The 24,501-nt window shown below is 45.2% G+C and overlaps 1 protein-coding gene and 1 pseudogene across 2 annotated transcripts; one reads left to right on the top strand and one right to left on the bottom strand.

Annotated features, from left to right (window-relative positions):
- Nucleotides 1-11,791: 11,791 nt before the first annotated feature.
- echdc1 (enoyl CoA hydratase domain containing 1) lies at nucleotides 11,792-17,523 on the top strand. Its single transcript, XM_084189179.1, is given in 6 exon segments — nucleotides 11,792-11,842; nucleotides 12,698-12,939; nucleotides 13,913-14,055; nucleotides 16,170-16,222; nucleotides 16,693-16,766; nucleotides 16,769-17,523. Coding segments are annotated over 5 exon segments (603 nt in total). The 5' UTR covers nucleotides 11,792-11,842; nucleotides 12,698-12,923; the 3' UTR covers nucleotides 17,086-17,523.
- An 858-nt stretch (nucleotides 17,524-18,381) lies between these two features.
- On the bottom strand, nucleotides 18,382-21,361 carry LOC311113897 (large ribosomal subunit protein eL30-like; annotated as a pseudogene). Its single transcript has 4 exons — nucleotides 21,328-21,361; nucleotides 21,041-21,185; nucleotides 18,589-18,717; nucleotides 18,382-18,493 (listed from the first exon to the last, which is right to left on the bottom strand). The product of its transcript is annotated as a large ribosomal subunit protein eL30-like (transcript).
- Nucleotides 21,362-24,501: the final 3,140 nt, after the last annotated feature.

The raw sequence follows: 24,501 nt of genomic DNA, 5'->3' as shown, positions 1-24,501 counted from the left end.
AGCCTGGAGGTGTGTTTTGGGTCATTGTCCTGTTGAAAAACAAATGATAGTCCCACTAAGCCCAAACCAGATGGGATGGCGTATCGCTGCAGAATGCTGTGGTGGCCATGCTGGTTAGCTGTGCCTTGAATTCTAAATAAATCACAGACAGTGTCACCAACAAAGCACCCCCACACCATAACACCTCCTCCTCCATGCTTCACGGTGGGAACCACACATGCGGAGATCATCCATTCACCCACACCACGTCTCACAAAGACACGGCGGTTGGAACCAAAAATCTCAAATTTGGACTCATCAGACCAAAGGACAGATTTCCACCGGTCTAATGTCCATTGCTCGTGTTTCTTGACCCAAGCAAGTCTCTTCTTCTTATTGGTGTCCTTTAGTAGTGGTTTCTTTGCATAAATTTGACCATGAAGGCCTGATTCACGCAGTCTCCTCTGAACAGTTGATGTTGAGATGTGTCTGTTACTTGAACTCTGTGAGGCATTTATTTGGGCTGCAATTTCTGAGGTGCAGTTAACTCTAATGAACTTATCCTCTGCAGCAGAGGTAACTCTGGGTCTTCCTTTCCTGTGGCGGTCCTCATGAGAGCCAGTTTCATCATAGTGCTTGATGGTTTTTGCGACTGCACTTGAAGAAACTTTCAAAGTTCTTGACATTTTCCGGATTGACATGATGGAGTGTCGCTTCTCTTTGCTTATTTGAGCTGTTCTTGCCATAATATGGACTTGGTCTTTTACCAATTAGGGCTATCTTTTGTCTACCCCCCTACCTTGTCACAACACAACTGATTAGTTCAAACGCATTAAGAAGGAAAGAAATTCCACAAATTAACTTTTAACAAGGCACACCTGTTAATTGAAATGCATTCCAGGTGACTGGTTGAGAGAAGCTGGTTGAGAGAATCCCAATAGTGTGCAAAGCTGTCATCAAGGCAAAGGGTGGCTACTTTGAAGAATCTCAAATATAAAATATATTTTGAATGAGTAGGTGTGTCCAAACTTTTGACTGGTACTGTATATTTTGGATTTGTTCGTATTGTCAGGTATTAGGCTACTGCACTGCTGGAGGTAGGAACATAAGCATTTCACTACACTCACCCAATCATCTGCTTCCTTCCTGTTTGAGCGATTACCGTGGCGATGAGAACTATCCGACAGTTGCCGGCTCATCCATCATTCTGACGGGGGGTTTTGATTTCGTCAGTCTGCCCCAGGGACTCAGGCGTTGACTGGCCTGATCTAGGCTGCGTCCCAAATAGCACCCAAATTCCCTATAAAGTGCACTACTTTGGAACAAGACTTTGGACTGGTCAAAAGTAGTGCACTATATAGGAAATAGGGTGCCGTTTGCGACCTAGATCCCCTATTCCCCCCTCCTCCTCCTCCTCCTCCGAATGTATCAGCCTGTCACATTATAATAGATGTCCCATGAAGTTTTAGTATCTCAGGTTGCCCCGTCTACGGCAGCAGGCCGGTCGGCTGTCGGGCCAGACCCGGCTCCCTGGGTGGACACCAGACCTGGGTTCAAATACTACTTAAAATCTTTCAAAAAACCTTTCTATCTGTCCATTAAGCAAGGCAAGCTCAATTATATGATTTCGAATAGTATTTGAACCCAGGTGGTGGACAGACACCTAAGCCCTGGCTGTCTAAACCTGGCACCCTGCGCTGATAGAAATAGCAGGTGTTAGCGACAATGTTTTGGTGCCTGAAATCCTACCCCTCTCCTGGACCTGGTGATATAAGCCCAGTGCTGCTTCCTTCCTGATGTATACCCAGAGCCCAGCCCTGACCTCTCCTTCCCTGGGATGTTTTCCTGTTTCTGTGTCTGGGTTGGGTGGGACGTGGGAGGGAGGGTGGTCATGTGTTGGCCTAAGCACCCAGTCAGTCTGTAAAAACAGTAAACAAACCTGGACTGCATAGTGACAGACACAGACAGGCATGGACCCAGGGGTGTGCTCCACCAGTCAGACAACAGTCAATGGAGTCTGCTAAACTCATTGGCACAAATATTACTAATATCTGCTGCGTTGGGTGGGAGGATCTTCAGGCTGGCATGGGTCCAAGTCTGACGGCACAGTAAGTCGGTAACCACATGACACAAACATGGGCTGTGTATCTTCACTCTGCATAGTGACAGTCACAGATGGATAGACATGGTAGAGAGATGCAGAGGAGAGATGCTAGGGCAGATGCACTTAGCTCCATACACTACCAGTCAGACAACAGTCAGTCTCCTAAACTCATCGGCACAAAGAATGCTAATATCTTTAGAAACAAAGTTTGTAGTGATGATAATGATACTAATATCAATAGTGATGATTATGATGATACTAATATCCAGTGGCGGCTCCTGAAAAAATTCTCAGGGGGGGCAATTTTTCTGATGATTTAGGTGACCTACACACATTTTAAAAAAGATATGTCCAGCAACAACATGAAGACAGGGGCAGCATATAAGTCAATACCAGAAGCATTTATTGACTGATCTCAAAAGTGTTGGCTTACCAGGGTTGGTGGAGCCCTCAGTTTCATCTTTGCCTCGCAAAGCTAACTCAAACACTCCGCAAAACTTCACACACTGGATTAGCTGGCTGAGGATGTGGCGGTTCTTGCTAATGTCGTAGTAAATATATTTGTTATAGTGAATATGGAATATGATATGTTGAGTAAACTGTTGTGCTAAGATCTATTTAGGTCAGGAGCTGGTTATAAGTTCTGTTCCTATCCAATAACAATGGACAAAAGGGTCCTATCTTGTCAGCCTTGTCAGTTTCAGTTCTCCAGTAAACTTGTGATTATCAACACTAACCTCATCGTTGTGGCGGCGGACAGCTAGCCTGTATCCCTCATCCAGTTGAGTGGGAATGTTCACTCTCCCCAAAGCAGACAATCTCAAACAGCTATCCATGTGGGTCTTTGACAGCTCATGTTTCTTAATCTTTCCTGAAAGATGGTGCATGTCCATTACACACCAGTCGCTGTCCAAGCGGTGCTGTCTGCCGTGCCGCCTTCAGGGTGAAAGAGTAAGCAGGGGGTAGCAGAAGACTGCATTAGCTACATCGCAGCCTGCTAGCCAGGTTTTTCGTTCGTACCAATTTTTGGAAAATCCTCGGGTGTAGGACTTCCCCCCTTTAGTAGAAACCTGTTGAATTATTAAATTTGGTCTGGGAGGTCCTAATTGTTTCGTTGCCAATTTATCTTCATTTGTTCGCCGACAAAAAGGAACTTCTTTCAAAGACACAATCGAGTTGCACTGAAGCCTAGCCATTTTGATAGAAGTAGTGAATTGATTGACGCTGCTACCCGCTCTTTTCTTAGTTACGTTCATGGTTATATGTTACGTATGACGAAAGCGCGTAAGTGCAAGCCCTCAGAAACCCATAGAGATTGTATTGAAAGCTCTGATATTTGAAAAAAATAGATTTTACATGGGAGTCTATGACAGACTTCTGGGCGATTTTCAACCTGACTGAAATCGCCCCAAAAGGGGGGGGGGGCCATTTGAAGCACGACTTTAGCCTGATTGGACATTTAGTGGCACTGTGGCAGATCAGACGTCTAGATTACAACACTGATAACTACTGTTGCCGTGATATAATTGATTAGAAAAAAAATCCCTTCCTTTTCCCGTTTGGCAGTGCGTCGCCCATATCGCCCTATTGAACACACCGCCCCTGCTAATATCAATAGTGATGATTATGATGATGATAATGATACTAATATCAATAGTGATGATTATGATGATGATGATAATGATACTAATATCAATAGTGATGATTATGATGGTGATGATAATGATACTAATATCAATAGTGATGATGATGATAATGATACTAATATCAATAGTTATGATTATGATAATGATACTAATATCAATAGTGATGATTATGATGATGATCATGATAATGATACTAATAACAATAGTGATTATTATGATGATGATGATGATAATGATACTAATATCAATAGTGATGATTATGATGGTGATGATAATGATACTAATATCAATAGTGATGATTATGATGATGATAATGATACTAATATCAATAGTGATGATTATGATGGTGATGATAATGATAATAATATCAATAGTGATGATTATGATGATGATCATGATAATGATACTAATATCAATAGTGATTATTATGATGATGATAATGATACTAACATCAATAGTGATGATTATGATGGTGATGATAATGATACTAATATCAATAGTGATGATAATGATACTAATATCAATAGTGATGATTATGATTATGATAATGATACTGATATCAATAGTGATGATTATGATGATGATCATGATAATGATACTAATATCAATAGTGATGATTATGATGATGATCATGATAATGATACTAATATCAATAGTGATGATTATGATGATGCTCATGATAATGATACTAATATCAATAGTGATTATTATGATGATAATGATACCAATATCAATAGTGATGATTATTGATGATGACAATGATACTAATATCAATAGTGATGATTATGATGATAATGATACTAATATCAATAGTGATGATTATGATGGTGATGATAATGATACTAATATCAATAGTGATGATGATGATAATGATACTAATATCAATAGTTATGATTATGATAATGATACTAATATCAATAGTGATGATTATGATGATGATCATGATAATGATACTAATAACAATAGTGATTATTATGATGATGATGATGATAATGATACTAATATCAATAGTGATGATTATGATGGTGATGATAATGATACTAATATCAATAGTGATGATTATGATGATGATAATGATACTAATATCAATAGTGATGATTATGATGGTGATGATAATGATACTAATATCAATAGTGATGATTATGATGATGATCATGATAATGATACTAATATCAATAGTGATTATTATGATGATGATAATGATACTAACATCAATAGTGATGATTATGTTGGTGATGATAATGATACTAATATCAATAGTGATGATAGTGATACTAATATCAATAGTGATGATTATGATTATGATAATGATACTAATAACAATAGTGATGATTATGATGATGATGATGATAATGATACTAATATCAATAGTGATGATTATGATGATGATACTAATATCAATAGTGATGATTATGATGGTGATGATAATGATACTAATATCAATAGTGATGATTATGATGATGATAAGGATACTAATATCAATAGTGATGATTATGATGATGATAATGATACTAATATCAATAGTGATGATTATGATGATGATAATGATACTAATATCAATAGTGATGATTATGATGATGATAATGATACTAATATCAATAGTGATGATTATGGTGATGATAATGATACTAATATCAATAGTGATGATTATGATGATTATGATGATGATGATACTAATATCAATAGTGATGATTATGATGATGATAAGGATACTAATATCAATAGTGATGATTATGATGATGATAAGGATACTAATATCAATAGTGATGATTATGATGATAATGATACTAATATCAATAGTGATGATTATGATGATCATGATAATGATACTAATATCAATAGTGATGATTATGATTATGATGATGATAATGATACTAATATCAATAGTGATGATGATAATGAACAATGACATGGTTATGTTGTACTGTCCATAACACGTACACTATGCACATCAGAGAGTATCTGCTGTCAGTCCCTTTCTCATTCCATTGTTCCCATCTGAGCACATGACAGGAATAACACCTAGAGGCTTTCATGTAGAAGGGATCCATTTAAGACCTCCAGCTCAGGATGTCTGATCTAGATATTTCCTCACTTTAACTCTAACATTCCTCTCTATGGTGTTTATAGCAGGTCAACCGGGTCCATAGGGCTTAGAGCTGGACACACACACAGAGCTGGACACACACACAGAGCGGACACACACACAGAGCGGACACACACACAGAGCGGACACACACACAGAGCGGACACACACACAGAGCGGACACACACACAGAGCTGGACACACACACAGAGCGGACACACACACAGAGCTGGACACACACACAGAGCGGACACACACACAGAGCTGGACACACACACAGAGCTGGACACACACACAGAGCGGGGACACACACACAGAGCGGACACACACAGAGCTGGACACACACACAGAGCGGACACACACACAGAGCGGACACACACACAGAGCGGACACACACACAGAGCTGGACACACACACAGAGCTGGACACACACACAGAGCTGGACACACACACAGAGCGGACACACACACAGAGCGGACACACACACAGAGCGGACACACACACAGAGCGGACACACACACAGAGCGGACACACACACAGAGCTGGACACACACACAGAGCGGACACACACACAGAGCGGACACACACACAGAGCGGACACACACACAGAGCGGACACACACACAGAGCTGGACACACACACAGAGCTGGACACACACACAGAGCTGGACACACACACAGAGCGGACACACACACAGAGCGGACACACACACAGAGCGGACACACACACAGAGCGGACACACACACAGAGCGGACACACACACAGAGCGGACACACACACAGAGCTGGACACACACACAGAGCGGACACACACACAGAGCGGACACACTCACAGAGCGGACACACTCACAGAGCGGACACACACACAGAGCGGACACACACACAGAGCTGGACACACACACAGAGCTGGACACACACACAGAGCTGGACACACACACAGAGCGGACACACACACAGAGCGGACACACACACAGAGCGGACACACACACAGAGCGGGGACACACACACAGAGCGGACACACACACAGAGCGGACACACACACAGAGCGGACACACACACAGAGCGGACACACACACAGAGCGGACACACACAGAGCGGACACACACACAGAGCGGACACACACACAGAGCGGACACACACCTTGTACTGTAGCAGCTGTGATATCCTCTTTCTAGTGTTAAGTGCACTCCCTTCCTCTCGAACAGCTGCTCTCTGGTCCACAGGTCCTCTCCGCAAGTTCCACAAGTGTGTGTGTGTGTGTGTGTGTGTCCCCCACCGCCCTCCGACCTCTGACCTCCAACCCTTCTCTCTAGGAGTCCTGGGGCCCCAGTGGTTTGGGTTCCAGCCAACCTGCCATCCATCCTGCCCTGAAATAGACATTCTACTGAACTTAGACGTTCAACTCAACTGCAAGAGTCAGTGTGTGTGTGTGTGTGTGTGTGTGTGTGTGTGTGTGTGTGTGTGTGTGTGTGTGTGTGTGCTGGTTCTTCTCTCAGTCTCAGAGGTAGGAAGGTTTCAGCACCATGCAGACTCCAGCACATTCCCAGACTTCCTGTGTTGCTGCAGACAGCTGGGTATCAACCTGGTGAACCTTGGCTTGTCCTCTTCCCCCCAAACCTATTCAACCTGCCCTCTTTGATCAAAACGGTCGGTTCATAATTGAGGTCCAATATGGAGATGTGCTGTATATCCAGTATGTATAGAACTGACCTATCAGGCAAGCAGATGACATAGTGTCACCACTCACTCCATGCCAATTGGTGGAACTAAACTGCCACTGCCTGCCTGAGGAGACCACAAGGCTATCCTGTCACTCAGTGTCCAGGTGGTTGTTGACCCTGGTGACCCTTTCTGTACTGTCCAGCAGGGGGTCGGCAGAGTCCCGGAGTCTGGAATGACTGGGATAGAGCCCAGCAAACTTTTAGAATTCCTGCCTGCTTTTAAATAGAACATTCTAAACTGTAGCGTTTTAAAATGGAGATCCACCCCAGTACCGGTAGTGCATCTGAAATAGGAACAGTATCCAAGCTGGCTGTCACAATGTCCTTTACTTTAAAATACACTGGGGGAAAAAAATAAACACAACATGCAACAATTTCAAAGATTTTCCTCAGTTACACTTCATATAAGGAAATCAGTCAATTGAAATAAATTCATTTGGCCCTAATCTATGGATTTCACATGACTGGGAATACAGATATGCATCTGTTGGTCACAGATACCGTTAAAAAAAATAGTAGGGGCGTGGGATCAGAAAACTAGTCAGTATCTGGGGTGACCACCATTTGCTTCATGCAGCGCAACACATCTCCTTCACATAGAGTTGATTAGGCTGTTGATTGTGGCCTGTGGAATGTTGTCCCACTCCTCTTCAATGGCTGTGCGAAGTTGCTGGATATTGGCGGGAACTGGAACACGCTGTCGTACACGTCGATCCAGAGCATCCCAAACATGCTCAATGGGTGACATGTCTGGTGAGTATGCAGGCCATGGAAGAACTGGGACATTTTCAGCTTCCAGGAATTGTGTACAGATCCTTGTGACATGGGGCCGTGCATTATCATGCTGAAACATGAGGTGATGGCGGCGGATGAATGGCACGACAATGGGCCTCAGGATCTCATCATGGTATCTCTGTGCATCGAAATTGCCATTGATAAAATGCAATATTGTTCATTGTCCGTAGCTTATGCCTGCCCATACCATAACGCCACCGCCACCATGGGGCGCACGTTGACATCAGCAAATCGCTCGCCCACACAACGCCATACACGTCTCCGGGAAGCTCATCTGCAGGCTCTTCGTCCTAACCAGGTCTTGACCTGACTGCAGTTCGGCGTTGTAACCGACTTCAGTGGACAAATGCTCACCTTCGATGGCCACTGGCACGCTGAAGAAGTGTGCTCTTCACAGATAAATCCCAGTTTCAACTGTACCGGGCAGATTGCAGACGCTGAGATATACTGATATACGCTGTCGGCCGTCTGCCCGGTACAGTTGAAACCGTATTCACAGGACTGCTATTCACAGGTCTGGTATTCACAGGTCTGGTATTCACAGGACTGCTATTCACAGGTCTGGTATTCACAGGACTGATATTCACAGGTCTGGTATTCACAGACCCAGTATTCACAGGACTGATATTCACAGGTCTGGTATTCACAGGTCTGGTATTCACAGGACTGCTATTCACAGGTGTGGTCTGGTATTCACAGGTCTGGTATTCACAGGACTGCTATTCACAGGACTGCTATTCACAGGACTGGTATTCACAGGTCTGGTATTCACAGGACTGTACCCTTTGCTATGAGACTCGAAATTGAGCTCAGGTGCATCCTGTTTCCGTTGATCATTCTTGAGATGTTTCTACAACTTGATTGGAGTCCACCTGTGGTAAATTCAATTGATTTGACCTGATTTGGAAAGGCACACCCCTGTCTATATAAGGTCCCACAGTTGACAGTGCACATCAGAGCAAAAACCAAGCCATGAGGTCGAAATAATTGTCCGTAGAGCTTCGAGACAGGATTGTGTCGAGGCACAAATCTGGGGAAGGGTACCAAAACATTTCTGCAGCATTGAAGGTCCCCAAGAACACAGTGGCCTCTATCATTCTTAAATGGAAGAAGTTTGGAAACACCAAAACTCTTCCTAGAGCTGGTCGCCCGGCCAAACTGAGCAATCGGGGGAGAAGGGCCTTGGTCAGGGAGGTGACCAAGAACCTGATGGTCACTCTGACAGAGCTCCAAAGTTCCTCTGTGGAGATGGGAGAACCTTCCTGAAGGACAACCATCTCTGCATCCCTCCACCAATCAGGTCTTTATGGTAGAGTGGCCAGACGGAAGCCACTCCTTAGTAAAAGGCACATGACAGCGTGCTTGGAGTTTGCCAAATGGCACCTAAAGACTCTCAGACCATGAGAAACAAGATTCTCTGGTCTGATGAAACCAAGATTGAACTCTTTGGCCTGAATGCCAAGCGTCATGTCTGGAGGAAACCTGGCACCATCCCTACGGTGAAGCATGGTGGTGGCAGCATCATGCTGTGGGGATGTTTTTCAGCGGCAGGGACTGGGAGACTAGTCAGGATTGAGGCAAAGATGAATGGAGCAAAGTACAGAGAGATCCTTGATGAAAACCTGCTCCAAAGCACTCAGGACCTCAGACTGGGGTGAAGAAGGTTCACCTTCCAACAGGACAACGACCCTAAGCACACAGCCACGAAAACGCAGGAGTGGCTTCGGGACAAGTCTCTGAATGTCCTTGAGTGGTCCAGCCAGAGCCCGGACTTGAACCCGATCGAACATCTCTGGAGAGACATGAAAATAGCTGTTCAGCGACGCTCCCCATCCATCCTGACAGAGCTTGAGAGGATCTGCAGAGAAGAATGGGAGCAACTCCCCAAATACAGGTGTGCCAAGCATTTAGCGTCATACCCAAGAAGACTCGAGGCTGTAATCGCTGCCAAAGTGCTTCAACAAAGGACTGAGTAAAGGGTCTGAATACTTATGTAAATGTGATATTTTATAAATTAGCGAACATTTCTAAAAACCTGTTTTTGCTTTGTCATTTTGGGGTATTGTGTGTAGATTGATGAGGGGGAAAAACTATTTAATAAATTTTAGAATAAGGCTGTAACCTAACAAAATGTGGATAAAGTCAAGGGGTATGAATACTTTCCAAAGGCACTGAATGCCTTGACTAGAATACACTTTATATGAAGTGGACAGCAGAAGTTATATAGGATGAGCCATGACTAGAATACAGTATATACATATGAAGTGGGTAAAACAGTATGTAAACATTATTAAAGTGACCAGTGTTCAATTACTATTTAAATAGGGCAGCAGTTACTATTTTTCCTTTAGTTTATTTAGCAAATGTTTCTTACTTACTTTTTTAAAACTCTGCTTTGTTGGTTAAGGGCTCATAAGTAAGCATTTCACAGTAAGGTCTACACCTGCTGTATTTGGCGCATGTGACAAATAATATTTGATTTGATTTGAGTCTCTAAAGTGCTGGGTAGAGTACTGGGTGGTAGCCGGCTAGTAACAGTGGCTAAGTTCAGGGCAGTTTACTGAGTGGAGGCGGCTAGTGGTGACTATTTAACAGTCTGATGGCCTGGAGATAGAAGCAGTTTTTCAGTGTCTCCTCCCAGCTTTGATGCACCTGTACTGACCTCGCCTTCTGGATGATAGCGGGGTGAACAGGCCGTGGCTCGGGTGGCTGAGGTCCTTGATGATCTTCTCCTTCTTCCTCTCCCCATATCAGTCTCTGGAATAACTTGCTATCTCCATGACGATACTATCCTTCCCCTTAGAGACAGTCATCCCTTGAAATATGCGACCAGACTCATACATCTAGTGTAACCAACTATGTGTTATTGCAAAGCCTCCTCTCCTGACTGAATAAGGACCTGCAAGCTGAACGTGTTCCTCAGACAGAATGCTTTGTTTATAATAGGGGATTGAATGGAGGCAGGCAGAAAGCCATATGGTCTTACACACTTACTGTGTGGAGGCACAATAGCACAATTATGGTTGGTGTGTGTTTTATATCAAACATCCAATCTGGTACACTAAGGAGACGACAGGAGCATGTAGAGGGGAAAGGTGGTCATATCAGGAGCATGTAGAGAGGAAAGGTGGTCATATCAGGAGCATGTAGAGGGGAAAGGTGGTCATATCAGGAGCATGTAGAGGGGAAAGGTGGTGATATCAGGAGCATGTAGAGAGGAAAGGTGGTGATATCAGGAGCATGTAGAGGGGAAAGGTGGTCATATCAGGAGCATGTATAATTACCTATAAACCTATATAATTACTAGCCAGTACAGTGAACCTAAAAATGAGTGTTTGCCACAATTCTCTTTGGTAAAACTATACAGGATCAAACTTTCTGAATGATGGGAGTATTAGCTTGCCCTCGTGAGGCGGTTACAGTGAAGTGCAGCTGGACAGGTTCCATGTTCATGTTTCCGGGGGGAAAGGTTTCAATGTAACACCACAACATTGAGCTTTCAGACAGCACAGGTTTGTGAATGATTTTGTGATTTAGCTTCTTATGTTATATAACCTAATTATCTGGTTATGTTAGGCACGTTTTTGACAGTACTTTGGGATGTTAAAGTCTACACTTTTAGGAATCAACATGTTTATAAAGGGATAGAACTGTGAAGGACATCCAAAGCATAGTGGTCCTCTGTAGCTCAGCTGGTAGAGCACGGCGCTTGTAACGCCAAGGTAGTGGGTTCGATCCCCGGGACCACCCATACACAAAAACAATGTATGCACGCATGACTGTAAGTCGCTTTGGATAAAAGCGTCTGCTAAATGGCATATTATTATTATTTATTATTTAGTTGGCTAGTCAGCTAGCTCTTGCCCATCGCACAACAACAACAAGTTGCTTCTGACCGATTTTGTTTGATGACTGGTTTTCACAACTCACCAAAGTACAAATATTGCTGGAATGTTGGAGAACTTTTCTCTGTGTGCGCAGGGTGTCTAAAGTACGAAACGACTAGCAGCTTCAGTTTGACGCCGGTCTACTTTGTCGCTGATCCACGCGCATGGGTCAGATGCGCATATGTAGATATCGTAGTGGCGACCGGACGCATGCGCTTGGACCAGAGCTAGTGTCGGTCTACCTCAGTTAGCACAGAGACAGAGGACTATATGGACTGGTAGCTGCACACGTACGACCTAGCCACCAACTCTGGTCAACTGTTTTACAGTTCAGTAACAGTGTTGATTCCTCTCTCCTCTCTGTTCCTCTCCCTTGCTCTTCCTCTCTCTCTCTCTCCCTCCTCTCCTTTTTGTTTCTCTCTCTCTCCCTCTCTGTTTCCCTCCCTCCCTCCTTCTCTCCTACTTTCCCCTTGGTAGCAGCACCATGGTTCTGTCTGCAGCCAGTCGGCACCTCCTTAGGGGCAGTAGGATTGGTGCCTGGGGGGGCAGCTGCTCCTCAGGAGGAGCGGATCTGTATACACCACTGCCAATGGGTTCCAGGTGAAGGAGATCAGAGAGAAACTCCAAGCTTTCCCTGGGGGGGTCTATAGACCTTGTCAAACAGGAGTCAGGCATCGCAGTGCTCACCGTCAACAACCCTGCTCGCATGAACGCTTTCTCTGGTATTAGGAGCACACTGTCCAACGTTATTTTTTATAATTGATCTGAGTGTTGCTCTTTGTTAACCTGCAATTCGGACTAAATATCACTCCGATTCTCTTTGGTTTCACTTCACCAAACGGAGCGAAATATATTTAGTTTTGTATTCCAACTCTTTGCTTCTCCTGAGAATGATTACAGTGGGGCTAAGGCGCTAGTGCTCAATGAACTGGGTTGTGTTCAGTAGGGCACACTGTAGCAAAACTTTTGCAACAGATGACTAAAATGTGTTTATTTGGATCCCCAATAGCTTTTGCAGAAGCAGCAGCTGCTCTTCCTGGGGTCCACAAAAAACACAAAACATGACAAGTAACAAAACACTGATACACAAGGACTTAAAATACAACATATACAAACCACAAAACGTTTAAAAATACAACAAAATAATGTGTGTTTGTGTATGTCCCCTCACAGTCCCCGTTGTTCCATGAGATGTTGTTTAATCTGTTATTTAAAGGAAATTTTGCTGTTCGCTTGAGTAATTGGAGATAGAAGTTCCATGCAATCATGGCTCTGTATAATACTGTACGTTTGTGGTCCTCTGTAGCTCAGCTGATAGAGCACGGCGCTTGTAACGTCAAGGTAGTGGGTTCGATCCCCGGGACCACCCATACACAAAAAAAAAATGTATGCACACATGACTGTAAGTCGCTTTGGAAAAAAAGCGTCTGCTAAATGGCATATTATTATAATGATTTACGTTGCCGTGAATTCATTTTGGACTTGTGGACTGTGTAGAGACCCCTGGTGGCATGTCTTGTGGGGACTATGTGGAATTTCCATCACAGTAATATTTCTCATGAAAACTAGAAGAGCAGCAGTTAATCTCTCGTCAACACTCAACCTCATATTGAACATGTTCAGGTTGTACCTCCCTCTGTTTTACTCAGGTTCAAAACGTTTTCTCCCAACTGAACACTACCCTGTTTTCTCCAGGTTCTATGATGGTGGAGCTGGAGAAGAGGATGTCCCAGCTAGAGGAGTGGACGGAGGGGAAAGGTCTCATCATCCAGGGGGCTGCTGGGACATTCTGCTCTGGGGCAGACCTCAACGCTGTCAGGGCTATATCCAACCCTCAGGTCAGACCTCAATGTTGTCAGAGACATACAGTGGCTTGCGAAAGTATTCACCCCCCATGGCATTTTTCCTATTTTGTTGCCTTACAACCTGGAATTAAAATTGATTTTTGGGGGGTTTGTATCATTTGATTTACACAACATGCCTACCACTTTGAAGATGCCAAATATTTTTTTGTGTGAAACAAACAAGAAATAAGACAAAAAAACTGAAAACTTGAGCGTGCATAACTATTCACCCCCCCCCCCAAAGTCAATACTTTGTAGAGCCACCTTTTGCAGCAATTACAGCTGCAAGTCTCTTGGGGTATATCTCTATAAACTTGGCACATCTAGCCACTGGGATTTTTGCCCATTCTTCAAGGCAAAACTGCTCCAGCTCCTTCAAGTTGGATGGGTTCCGCTGGTGTACAGCAATCTTTAAGTCATACCACAGATTCTCAATTGGATTGAGGTCTGGGCTTTCACTAGGCCATTCCAAGACATTTAAATGTTTCCCCTTAAACCACTCAAGTGTCGCTTTAGCAGTATGCTTAGGGTCATTGTCCTGCTGGAAGGTGAACCTCTGTCCCAAATCTCTGGAAGACAAACAGGTTTCCCCTCAATAATTTCCCTGTATTTAGCACCATCCATCATTCCTTCAATTCTGACCAGTTTCCCAGTCCCTGCCAATGAAAAACATGGTGTTCTCGGGGTGATGAGAGGTGTTGGGTTTGCGCCAGACATAGCGTTTTCCTTGATGGCCAAAAAGCTCAATTTTAGTCTCATCTGACCAGAGTACCTTCTTCCATATGTTTGGGGAATCTCCAACATGGCTTTTGGCGAACACCAAACGTGTTTGCTTATTTTTTTCTTTAAGCAATGGCTTTTTTCAGGCCACTCTTCCGTAAAGCCCAGCTCTGTGGAGTGTACGGCTTAAAGTGGTCCTATGGACAGATACTCCATTCTCCGCTGTGGAGCTTTGCAGATCCTTCAGGGTTATTTTTGGTCTCTGTTTGGATAGCTCCTTGGTCTTCATGGTGCCCCTTGCTTAGTGGTGTTGCAGACTCTGGGGCCTTTCAGAACAGGTGTATATATACTGAGATCATGTGACACTTAGATTGCACACAGGTGGACTTTAACTAATTATGTGACTTCTGAAGGTAATTGGTTGCACCAGATCTTATTTAGGAGCTTCATAGCAAAGGGGGTGAATACATATGCACGCACCACTTTTCCGTTATTTATTTTTTTGAAACAAATAATTTTTTCCATTTCACTTCACCAATTTGGACTATTTTGTGTATGTCCATTACATGAAATCCAAATAAAAATCAATTTAAATTACAGGTTGTAATGCAACAAAATAGGAAAAATGCCAAGGGGGATGAATACTTTTGCAAGGCACTGTATCCAACCTTCAGGTCAGACCTCAATGTTGTCAGAGCCATATTCAAGCCTCAAAACAGACCTCAGTTGTCAGAGATATATCCAACCCTCAGGTCAGTCTCTCTGAACTATCTCTTTCTTCCTCTCTGAAAGACCTATAGAAAACTCAGTGAACTGTTTTTATTCAGTCACATTGTATTGGGGCACTCCTACTTCCATCCAATCTGACTTTCTAAACCACGTGTGAAACTCTTTCCACGGAGGGCCGAGTGGCTGGGGGTTTTCACTCCTCCCTTGTACTTGTTGATGAATTAAGATCACTAATTAGTAAGGAACTCCCCTCACCTGGTTGTCCAGGTCTTAGTAAGGAACTCCCCTCACCTGGTTGTCCAGGGCTTAGTAAGGAACTCCCCTCACCTGGTTGTCTAGGGCTTAGTAAGGAACTCCCCTCACCTGGTTGTCTAGGTCTTAACTGAAAGGAAAAACCCCAAAACCAGCAGACACTAGGCCAGGGTTCTTCAATTCCGGTCCTGGAGGGACGAAAAACGTCTGTTTTTTATTTCTACCTGGTAGTTAATTGCACTCACCTGGTGTCCCAGGTCTGAATTAGCCCCTGATTAGAAGGAGAGGATGAAAAACAGAGGTGTTTCGGCCCTCCAGGACCGGAATTGAAGAACCCTGCACTAGGCCCTCCATGGAATGAGTTTGACACCCCCCCCATGGTCTAAACGATGCGTCTTGCCTTTCAGGATGGGATGAAGATGTTCATGTTCATGCAGAATAACCTGACCAGGCTACTGAGGTAGGACACTACCCTCTGTGTTTAGAAAGTTCTAGATCAGTGCGTCATGCCAGATGCTCTGTGCCAATGCTGAGCCATGTGTTCTCTGTGCAGGCTGCCTCTGCTCTCCGTAGCTCTGATGGAGGGGAGAGCGCTGGGAGGAGGGGGAGAGCGCTGGGAGGAGGGGGAGAGCGCTGGGAGGAGGGGGAGAGCACTGGGAGGAGGGGGAGAGCGCTGGGAGGAGGGGGAGAGCGCTGGGAGGAGGGGGAGAGCGCTGGGAGGAGGGGCCGAGCTCACTACTGCCTGTGACGGAACTCATTTTCCACAGATGGCACCGTTGCTATGGGTTTATTAAACTGGAGGCCCACATCCAGATAGTGGAGAAAAAGGAGGGTGCACATAAAAAAATGACTTTTCAAGAAATATCTGAGCAACAGAATCCACCAGGTTTCCAATCTCTAAACCAACATCACGGTCTCTCTCCCCGCTAGGTTGATGGCGCCAGGCAGTGTGATCCAGTTTGTCCATAAACACATGGGTCTGGTCCCTGGTTGGGGCGGTGCAGCTAGAACGCCCTGAAGATGCTGGGTAATGCCCTGAATGTGGACCCAGAGATGGGGCTGCAGATTGGGCTTGCGGATGGGGTCCTGGAGGATCCCCTGGCTGGGTCTGGAGCCAGTGCCCTCCTGGAGGCAGAGCAGTGGTTGGGCAGCTACACCAAGGGTCCAGCCCCGGTCATCAGAGCCATAAAGAAAGTGGTGGTGTCAGGGAGAGAGCTCCCCCTGGAGGCAGCCCTGAGGACTGAGAGGGATGTGTTCGGGACAGTGTGGGGAGGACCGGCTAACCTACAGGCTCTGGCCAGCAAGGCCAAACAAGTGAATTAAACTTAGTCTTGTGATTACATTGTATTCTCGTCCTAATGTTCTGGAGAAACCTAGAACGGCTGGAGTCGAAACTGTGAACCAACCCACGCTGATAAGACTGAACTGGAACATTAGGATGCAATGTAGAGGGTCAGAACTCAACCAGAACACACGTAACTAGTGTATTCATTCAGCCGATTCTGTTGCTAAAGGTCTCTTAAAACAGAAGCAAACGAAATCTACCTGAATTTGTCCAATAACAACTATAGTTTTAGTTGGAAACGTTTTGCAACCATTTGGTGGAATGAATACACCCCTGGACTGTGCTCGGAGAGTGACAGTACCTTATGGGGGATTTATATTGCTGTGTTGAGAGTGACCACTAACAATCAATTCATTATTTTAGTGAAGGAATTGTTAGTGACTGTTGGGACAATTATATGGACCCATCTAAACGTGGTAATGTCCTTTTTTCCTCACTGGAGATTATGACACTAGTTGTAATAGTGACGTGAAGATTATGGCTCTACTACAGTCTATTAACACCAGGGTGACAGAACCCCAGGGTGACAGAACACAGAACCCCAGGGTGACAGAACCCCAGGGTGACAGAACACAGAACACCAGGGTGACAGAACACAGAACCCCAGGGTGACAGAACCCCAGGGTGACAGAACACAGAACACCAGGGTGACAGAACACAGAACCCCAGGGTGACAGATCCCCAGGGTGACAGAACACAGAACCCCAGGGTGACAGAACACAGAACCCCAGGGTGACAGAACACCAGGGTGACAGAACACCAGGGTGACAGAACACCAGGGTGACAGAACACAGAACCCCAGGGTGACAGAACCCCAGGGTGACAGAACACAGAACCCCAGGGTGACAGAACACCAGGGTGACATTTACATCATTTAGCAGACGCTCTTATCCAGAGCGACTTACAAATAGGTGCATTCACCTTATAGCCAGTGGGATAACCACTTTACACTTTTTTTGGGGGGGGGGGGGGGGTAAGGGGGGTGCCACCATTGGGGTGCCAGAGCAGCGAACAGTTTTGACTGGGCTGAGCGGGAACTATGCTTCCGCAGAGGAAGGGGAGCCAGCAGGCCAGAGGTGGATGAACGCAATGCCCTCGTTTGGGTGTAGGGACTGATCAGAGCCTGAAGGTACGGAGGTGACATCTTCATTACATTGCAAACTTGATGTAGAAAAATGCTTGCCCACATTTTAGTCTCTTGCATAATTTCTTCCGTTGTACTACAATTACATGGCAATGGACTGAACACGTCATGACAAACAACTTGGTCATCTTTTAAAGTAGATTTATTTACAAATAAATCTCCAGGGAAACAGAAGAGAACCAACTAGACTACTTCTCCCCGCTGTGGCTGATCAGGCATACTCCTGACGATGTCTGAATCACCTGTAGATGATCAGAAAATAATTAGAAGTTACATTCTATAAACCAGTCGTGAAAGAAGAACAGTTTACACTCTTGTTAATTTTCCATGAACTCACCAGGGTCAATGATGGCCAGTGTGCAGACTCAGTACTTTCCACAGGCTGTCCCCAAGCTCCATGTTGTTCCCACTGTAGTGGTGGACTCCAGTCTTAGCCAGCATAGCATAGTATTATATCTCTGATTTCCTACAGAGAGAAGGGAAGAGTGTTCAAATCAGTTTTAGGGTGGATTCACTTTAGTACAATATTGGTGCTGAGCCCAGTCAGTTTTTAGGGTGGATTCACTTTAGTATAATGTTGGTGCTGAGCCCAGTCAGTTTTTAGGGTGGATTCACTTTAGTATAATGTTGGTGCTGAGCCCAGTCAGTTTTTAGGGTGGATTCACTTTAGTATAATGTTGGTGCTGAGCCCAGTCAGTTTTTAGGGTGGATTCACTTTAGTATAATATTGGTGCTGAGCCCAGTCAGTTTTTAGGGTGGATTCACTTTAGTATAATATTGGTGCTGAGCCCAGTCAGTTTTTAGGGTGGATTCACTTTAGTACAATATTGGTGCTGAGCCCAGTCAGTTTTTAGGGTGGATTCACTTTAGTACAATATTAGTGCTGAGCCCAGTCAGTTTTTAGGGTGGATTCACTTTAGTACAATATTAGTGCTGAGCCCAGTCGGTTTTTAGGGTGGATTCACTTTAGTATAATATTGGTGCTGAGCAGGAGTGAGCAGTCTTCCCTGAGGGAGAGGGTTTTGCTTCAATCTAGTAGTAACACACCAGATTCAAATAATTAATAGGTGTGCTAGTTGACTGGAGCAAATGCCAGACTGCCCACCCCTGCAGTAGTTAGGTAAGTGTTGGTTAGTTACCTCGGTTTCCCAAACTCGGTCCTGCCCCCCCCCCGCCCCCGCCGGGGTGCATGTTTTGGTTTTCGCCCTAGCACTACACAGCGGATTAAAATATAATCAAAGCTTGATGAGTTGATCATTTAAATCAGCTGTGTAGTGCTAGGGGCAAAAACCACACACCCCAGGACCGAGTTTGGGAAACCCGGAGTTACCTGAGGGCAGGTGTGTTGGTTAGTTACACTGAACAAATATATAAAAATGCAACAATTTCAAAGATTTTACTGAGTCACAGTTCATAAGGAAATCAGTCAATTTAAATTAATTAATTAGGCCCTAATCTATGGATTTCACACGACTGGGAAAACTTTTTTTTTAAAGTAGGGGCGTGGATCAGAAAACTAGTCAGTATCTGGGGTGACCACCATTTGCTTCATGCAGCGCAACACATCTCCTTCACATAGAGTTGATTAGGCTGTTGATTGTGGCCTGTGGAATGTTGTCCCACTCCTCTTCAATGGCTGTGTGAAGTTGCTGGATATGGGTGGGAACTGGAACACGCTGTCGTACATGTCGATCCAGAGCATCCCAAACATGCTCAATGGGTGACATGTCCGGTGAGTATGCAGGCCATGAAAGAACTGGGACATTTTCAGCTTCCAGGAATTGTGTACAGATCCTTGCGCCATGGGGCTGTGCATTATCATGCTGAAACATAAGGTGATGGCAGCGGATGAATTGCACGACAATGGGCCTCAGGATCTCGTCACGGTATCCCTGTGCATTCAAATTGCCATCGATAAAATGCAATATTGTTCATTGTCTGCAGCTTATGCCTGCCCATACCATAACGCCACCGCCACCATGGGGCACTCCGTTCACAACATTGACAATCAAACCGCTCGCCCACACGACGCCATACGTCTGGTACAGTTGAAACCGGGATTCATCCGTGAAGAGCACACTTCTTCAGCGTGCCAGTGGCCATCGAAGGTGATCATTTGCCCACTGAAGTTGGTTACGACAGCGAACTGCAGTCAGGTCAAGACCCTGGTGAGGACGACGAGCGCGCAGATGAGCTTCCCTGAGACGGTTTCTGACAGTTTGTGCAGAAATTCTTCAGTTGTGCAAAACCCACAGTTCCATCAGCTGTCCCGGTGACTGGTCTCAAGACGATCCCTCAGGTGAAGAAGCCTGATGTGGAGGTCCTGGGCTGGCGTGGTTACACGTGGTCTGCAGTTGAGGCCGGTTGGACATACTGCCAAATTCTCTAAAACGACATTGGTAGAGAAATGAACAAATTCTCTGGCAACAGCTCTGGTGGACATTCCAGCAGTCAGCATGCCAATTAAATGCTCCCTCAAGACATCTGTGGCATTGTGCTGTGTGACAAAACTGGACATTTTGGAGTGGCCTTTTATTGTCCCCAGCACAAGGTGCACCTGTGTAATGATCATGCTGTTTAAATCAGCTTCTTGATATGCCACACCTGTCAGGTGGATGGATTATCTTGGCAAATGAGAAATGCTCACTAACAGGGATGTAAACAAAATGTCTTCAATTTGAAAAGAAAAGCTATTTGTGCTTATGGAAAATGTCTAGGGATCTTATTATTTCAGCTCATGAGACCAACACTTTACATGTTGCGTTTATATTTTTGTTGAGTGTAGTTACCTCAGGGCAGGTGTGTTGTTGGCCAGGATGACCAGCTTGGCTTTGCCCTGGCGGATCATCCTCTGAGTCTGTTTGTAGCCCAGTACATATTTACCGCTCTTCATCACCAGCTGAAGCCGAGAGTTGGACTCCAGGGACTTTTTTTCTGGGGAGAGAAACAGATTAGAGACCGACCAACCAGGCCGACCAACCAGGCAGGCCGACCAACCAGGCAGGCCGACCAACCAGGCTGCTTTTAGCCCACAACCGCATTGACTAAACACAAGGCAGTCCCATGCATCATGAACCAGACCAGGCGAGGGCCCAGTTACACAAGAGCATCTTACGACTAAGTTCATCGTTAACCTTCGTAGGAGCAATGTTAAATCTCAGAGCCGTTTCCCAAAACCATCACTGCTAAAGTTGCACTTAAACGATAGCTGTTCTACGGCAGTTGATAAATAACTAAGTACGTCGTTAGAGAAGATGGCTGCTGTTTTACAGCCCTCTAACCAATTGTACTATTACGTGTGTTTTGCCGCGTTATTTGTAATTTATTCTGTACATAATGTTTCTGCCATCGTCTCTTATGACCAAAAAAGAGCTTCTGGATATCAGGACAGCGATTACTCACCTCGTATTGGACGAATAATTTTTCTTCAACAAGTCGGACACGAAGGATATCCTATAGACACCCGACAAGGCCCAAATCCCTGTCATTCGCATGAGAAAGAGACGGAGATATCGTGGACGTAGGTCGGGGTGCCTTGTAAGGAGCGAGTAAACTGCCTCTTCCATCAATCCTATTAGCCAATCTTCAATCATTTGAGAATAAATTAGATGACCTAAGATTACGGTTATCCTACCAACAGGACATTAAAAACTGTAATATCTTATGTTTCACCGAGTCGTGGCTGAACGACGACATGGACAACATACAGCTAGCGGGCTATACGCTACATCGGCAGGATAGAACGGCTGACTCCGGTAAGACAAGGGGTGGCGGTCTGTGTATATTTGTAAACAACAGCTGATGCACAAAATCAAATACTAAGGAAGTCTCAAGGTTTTGCTCGCCTGAGGTAGAGTATCTTATGATAAGCTGTAGACCACACTATCTACCAAGAGAGCTTATCTATATTTTTCATAGCTGTCTATTTACCACCACAAACCAATGCTGGCATTAAGATTGCACTGAATGAGCTGTATAAGGCCATAAGTGAACAGGAAAACGCTCATCCAGAGGCAGCGCTCCTAGTGGCCGGGGACTTTAATGCAGGAAAACTTAAATCCGTTCTACCTCATTTCTACCAGCATGTTAAATGTGCAACCAGAGAAAAAAAAAAAAAAAAATACTCTAGACCACCTTTACTCCACACACAGAGACGCATACAAAGCTCTCCCTCGCCCTCCATTTGGCAAATCTGACCATAACTCTATCCTCCTGATTCCTGCTTATAAGCAAAAACTAAAGCAGGAAGCACCAGTGACTCGGTTAATAAAAAAGTGGTCAGATGACGCAGATGCTAAGCTACAAGACTGTTTTGCTAGCACAGACTGGAACATGTTCTGGGATTCTTCAGATAGCATTGAGGAGTACACCACATCAGTCACTGGCTTCATCAATAAGTGCATCGATGACGTCATCCCCAGAGTGACTGTCCGTACCCCAACCAGAAGCCATGGATTACAGGCAACATCCGCACTGAGCTAAAGGGTCGAGCTGCTGCTTTCAAGGAGCGGGACTCTAACCCGGACGCTTATAAGAAATCCTGCTATGCCCTCCGACGAACCATCAAACTGGCAAAGAGTCAGTACAGGACTAAGATTGAATCGTACTACACCGGCTCTGACGCTCATTAGATGTGGCAGGGCTTGAAAACTATTACAGACTACAAAGGGAAGCACAGCTGCGAGCTGCCCAGTGACACAAGACTTCCAGACGAGCTAAACCACTTCTATGCTCGCTTCGAGGCAAGCAACACTGAAGCATGCATGAGCGCCAGCTGTTCCGGATGACTATGTGATCGCGCTCTCCGTAGCCGATGTGAGTAAGACTTTTAAGCAGGTCAACATTCACAAGGCCGCAGGGCCAGACGGATTACCAGGACGTGTACTCCGAGCATGTGCTGACCAACTGGCAAGTGTCTTCACTGATTTTCAACATGTCCCTGACTGAGTCTGTAATACCAACATGTTTCAAGCAGACCACCATAGTCCCCGTGCCCAAGGACACTAAGATAACCTGCCTAAATGACTACCGACCCGTAGCACTGACGTCTGTAGCCATGAAGTGCTTTGAAAGGCTGGTCATGGCTCACATCAACACCATTATCCCAGAAACCCTAGACCCACTCCAATTTGCATACCGCCCCAACAGATCCACAGATAATGCAATCTCTATTGCATTCCACACTGCCCTTTCCCACCTGGACAAGAGGAACACCTATGTGAGAATGCTATTCATTGACTACAGCTCAGCATTCAACACTATAGTGCCTTCAAAGGATCCTCGGACTAAACACCTCCCTCTGCAACTGGATCCTGGACTTCCTGACGGGCCGCCCCCAGGTGGTAAGGGTAGGTAACAACACATCTGCCACACTGATCCTCAATACGGGGGCCCTTCAGGGGTGCGTGCTCAGTCCCCTCCTGTACTCCCTGTTCACCCATGACTGCATGGCCAGGCACGACTCCAACACCATCATTAGGTTTGCCGACGACACAACAGTGGTAGGCCTGATCACCGACAACGATGAGACAGCCTATAGGGAGGAGGTCAGAGAGCTGGCCGTGTGGTGCCAGGATAACAACCTCTCCCTCAACGTGATCAAGACAAAGGAGATGATTGTGGACTACAGGAAAAAAAAGATGACTGAGCACGCCCCCATTCTCATCGACGGGGCTGTGGTGGAACAGGTTGAGAGCTTCAAGTTCCTTGGTGTCCACATCACCAACAAACTATCATGGTCCAAACACACCAAGACAGTCGTGAAGAGGGCACGACAAAGCCTATTCCCCCTCAGGAGACTGAAAAGATTTGGCATGGGTCCTCAGATCCTCAAAGAATTCTACAGCTGCACCATCGAGAGCATCCTGACTGGTTGCGTCACCGCCTGGTATGGCAACTGCTCGGCCTCCGACCGCAAGGCACTACAGAGGGTAGTGCGTACGGCCCAGTACATCACTGGGGCCAAGCTTCCTGCCATCCAGGACCTCTATACCAGGCAGTGTCAGAGGAAGGCCCTCAAAATTGTCAAAGACTACAGCCACCCTAGTCATAGACTGTTCTCTCTGCTACCGCACGGCAAGCGGTACCGGAGTGCCAAGTCTAGGTCCAAAAGACTTCTCAACAGCTTCTACCCCCACGCCATAAGACTCCTGAACAGCTAATCATGGCTACCCAGACTATTTGCACTGCCCCCCCACCCCCTCTTTTTACGCTGTTGCTACTCTGTTAATTATTTATGCATAGTCACTTT

This window comes from Coregonus lavaretus, assembly GCF_964263955.1.
Source record: "Coregonus lavaretus genome assembly, contig: HAP1_SCAFFOLD_4863, whole genome shotgun sequence".
Lineage (NCBI taxonomy): Eukaryota > Metazoa > Chordata > Actinopteri > Salmoniformes > Salmonidae > Coregonus > Coregonus lavaretus.
The sequence above is the reverse complement of the archived record's forward strand: the minus strand, read 5'-3'. Positions and strand labels throughout refer to the sequence as shown.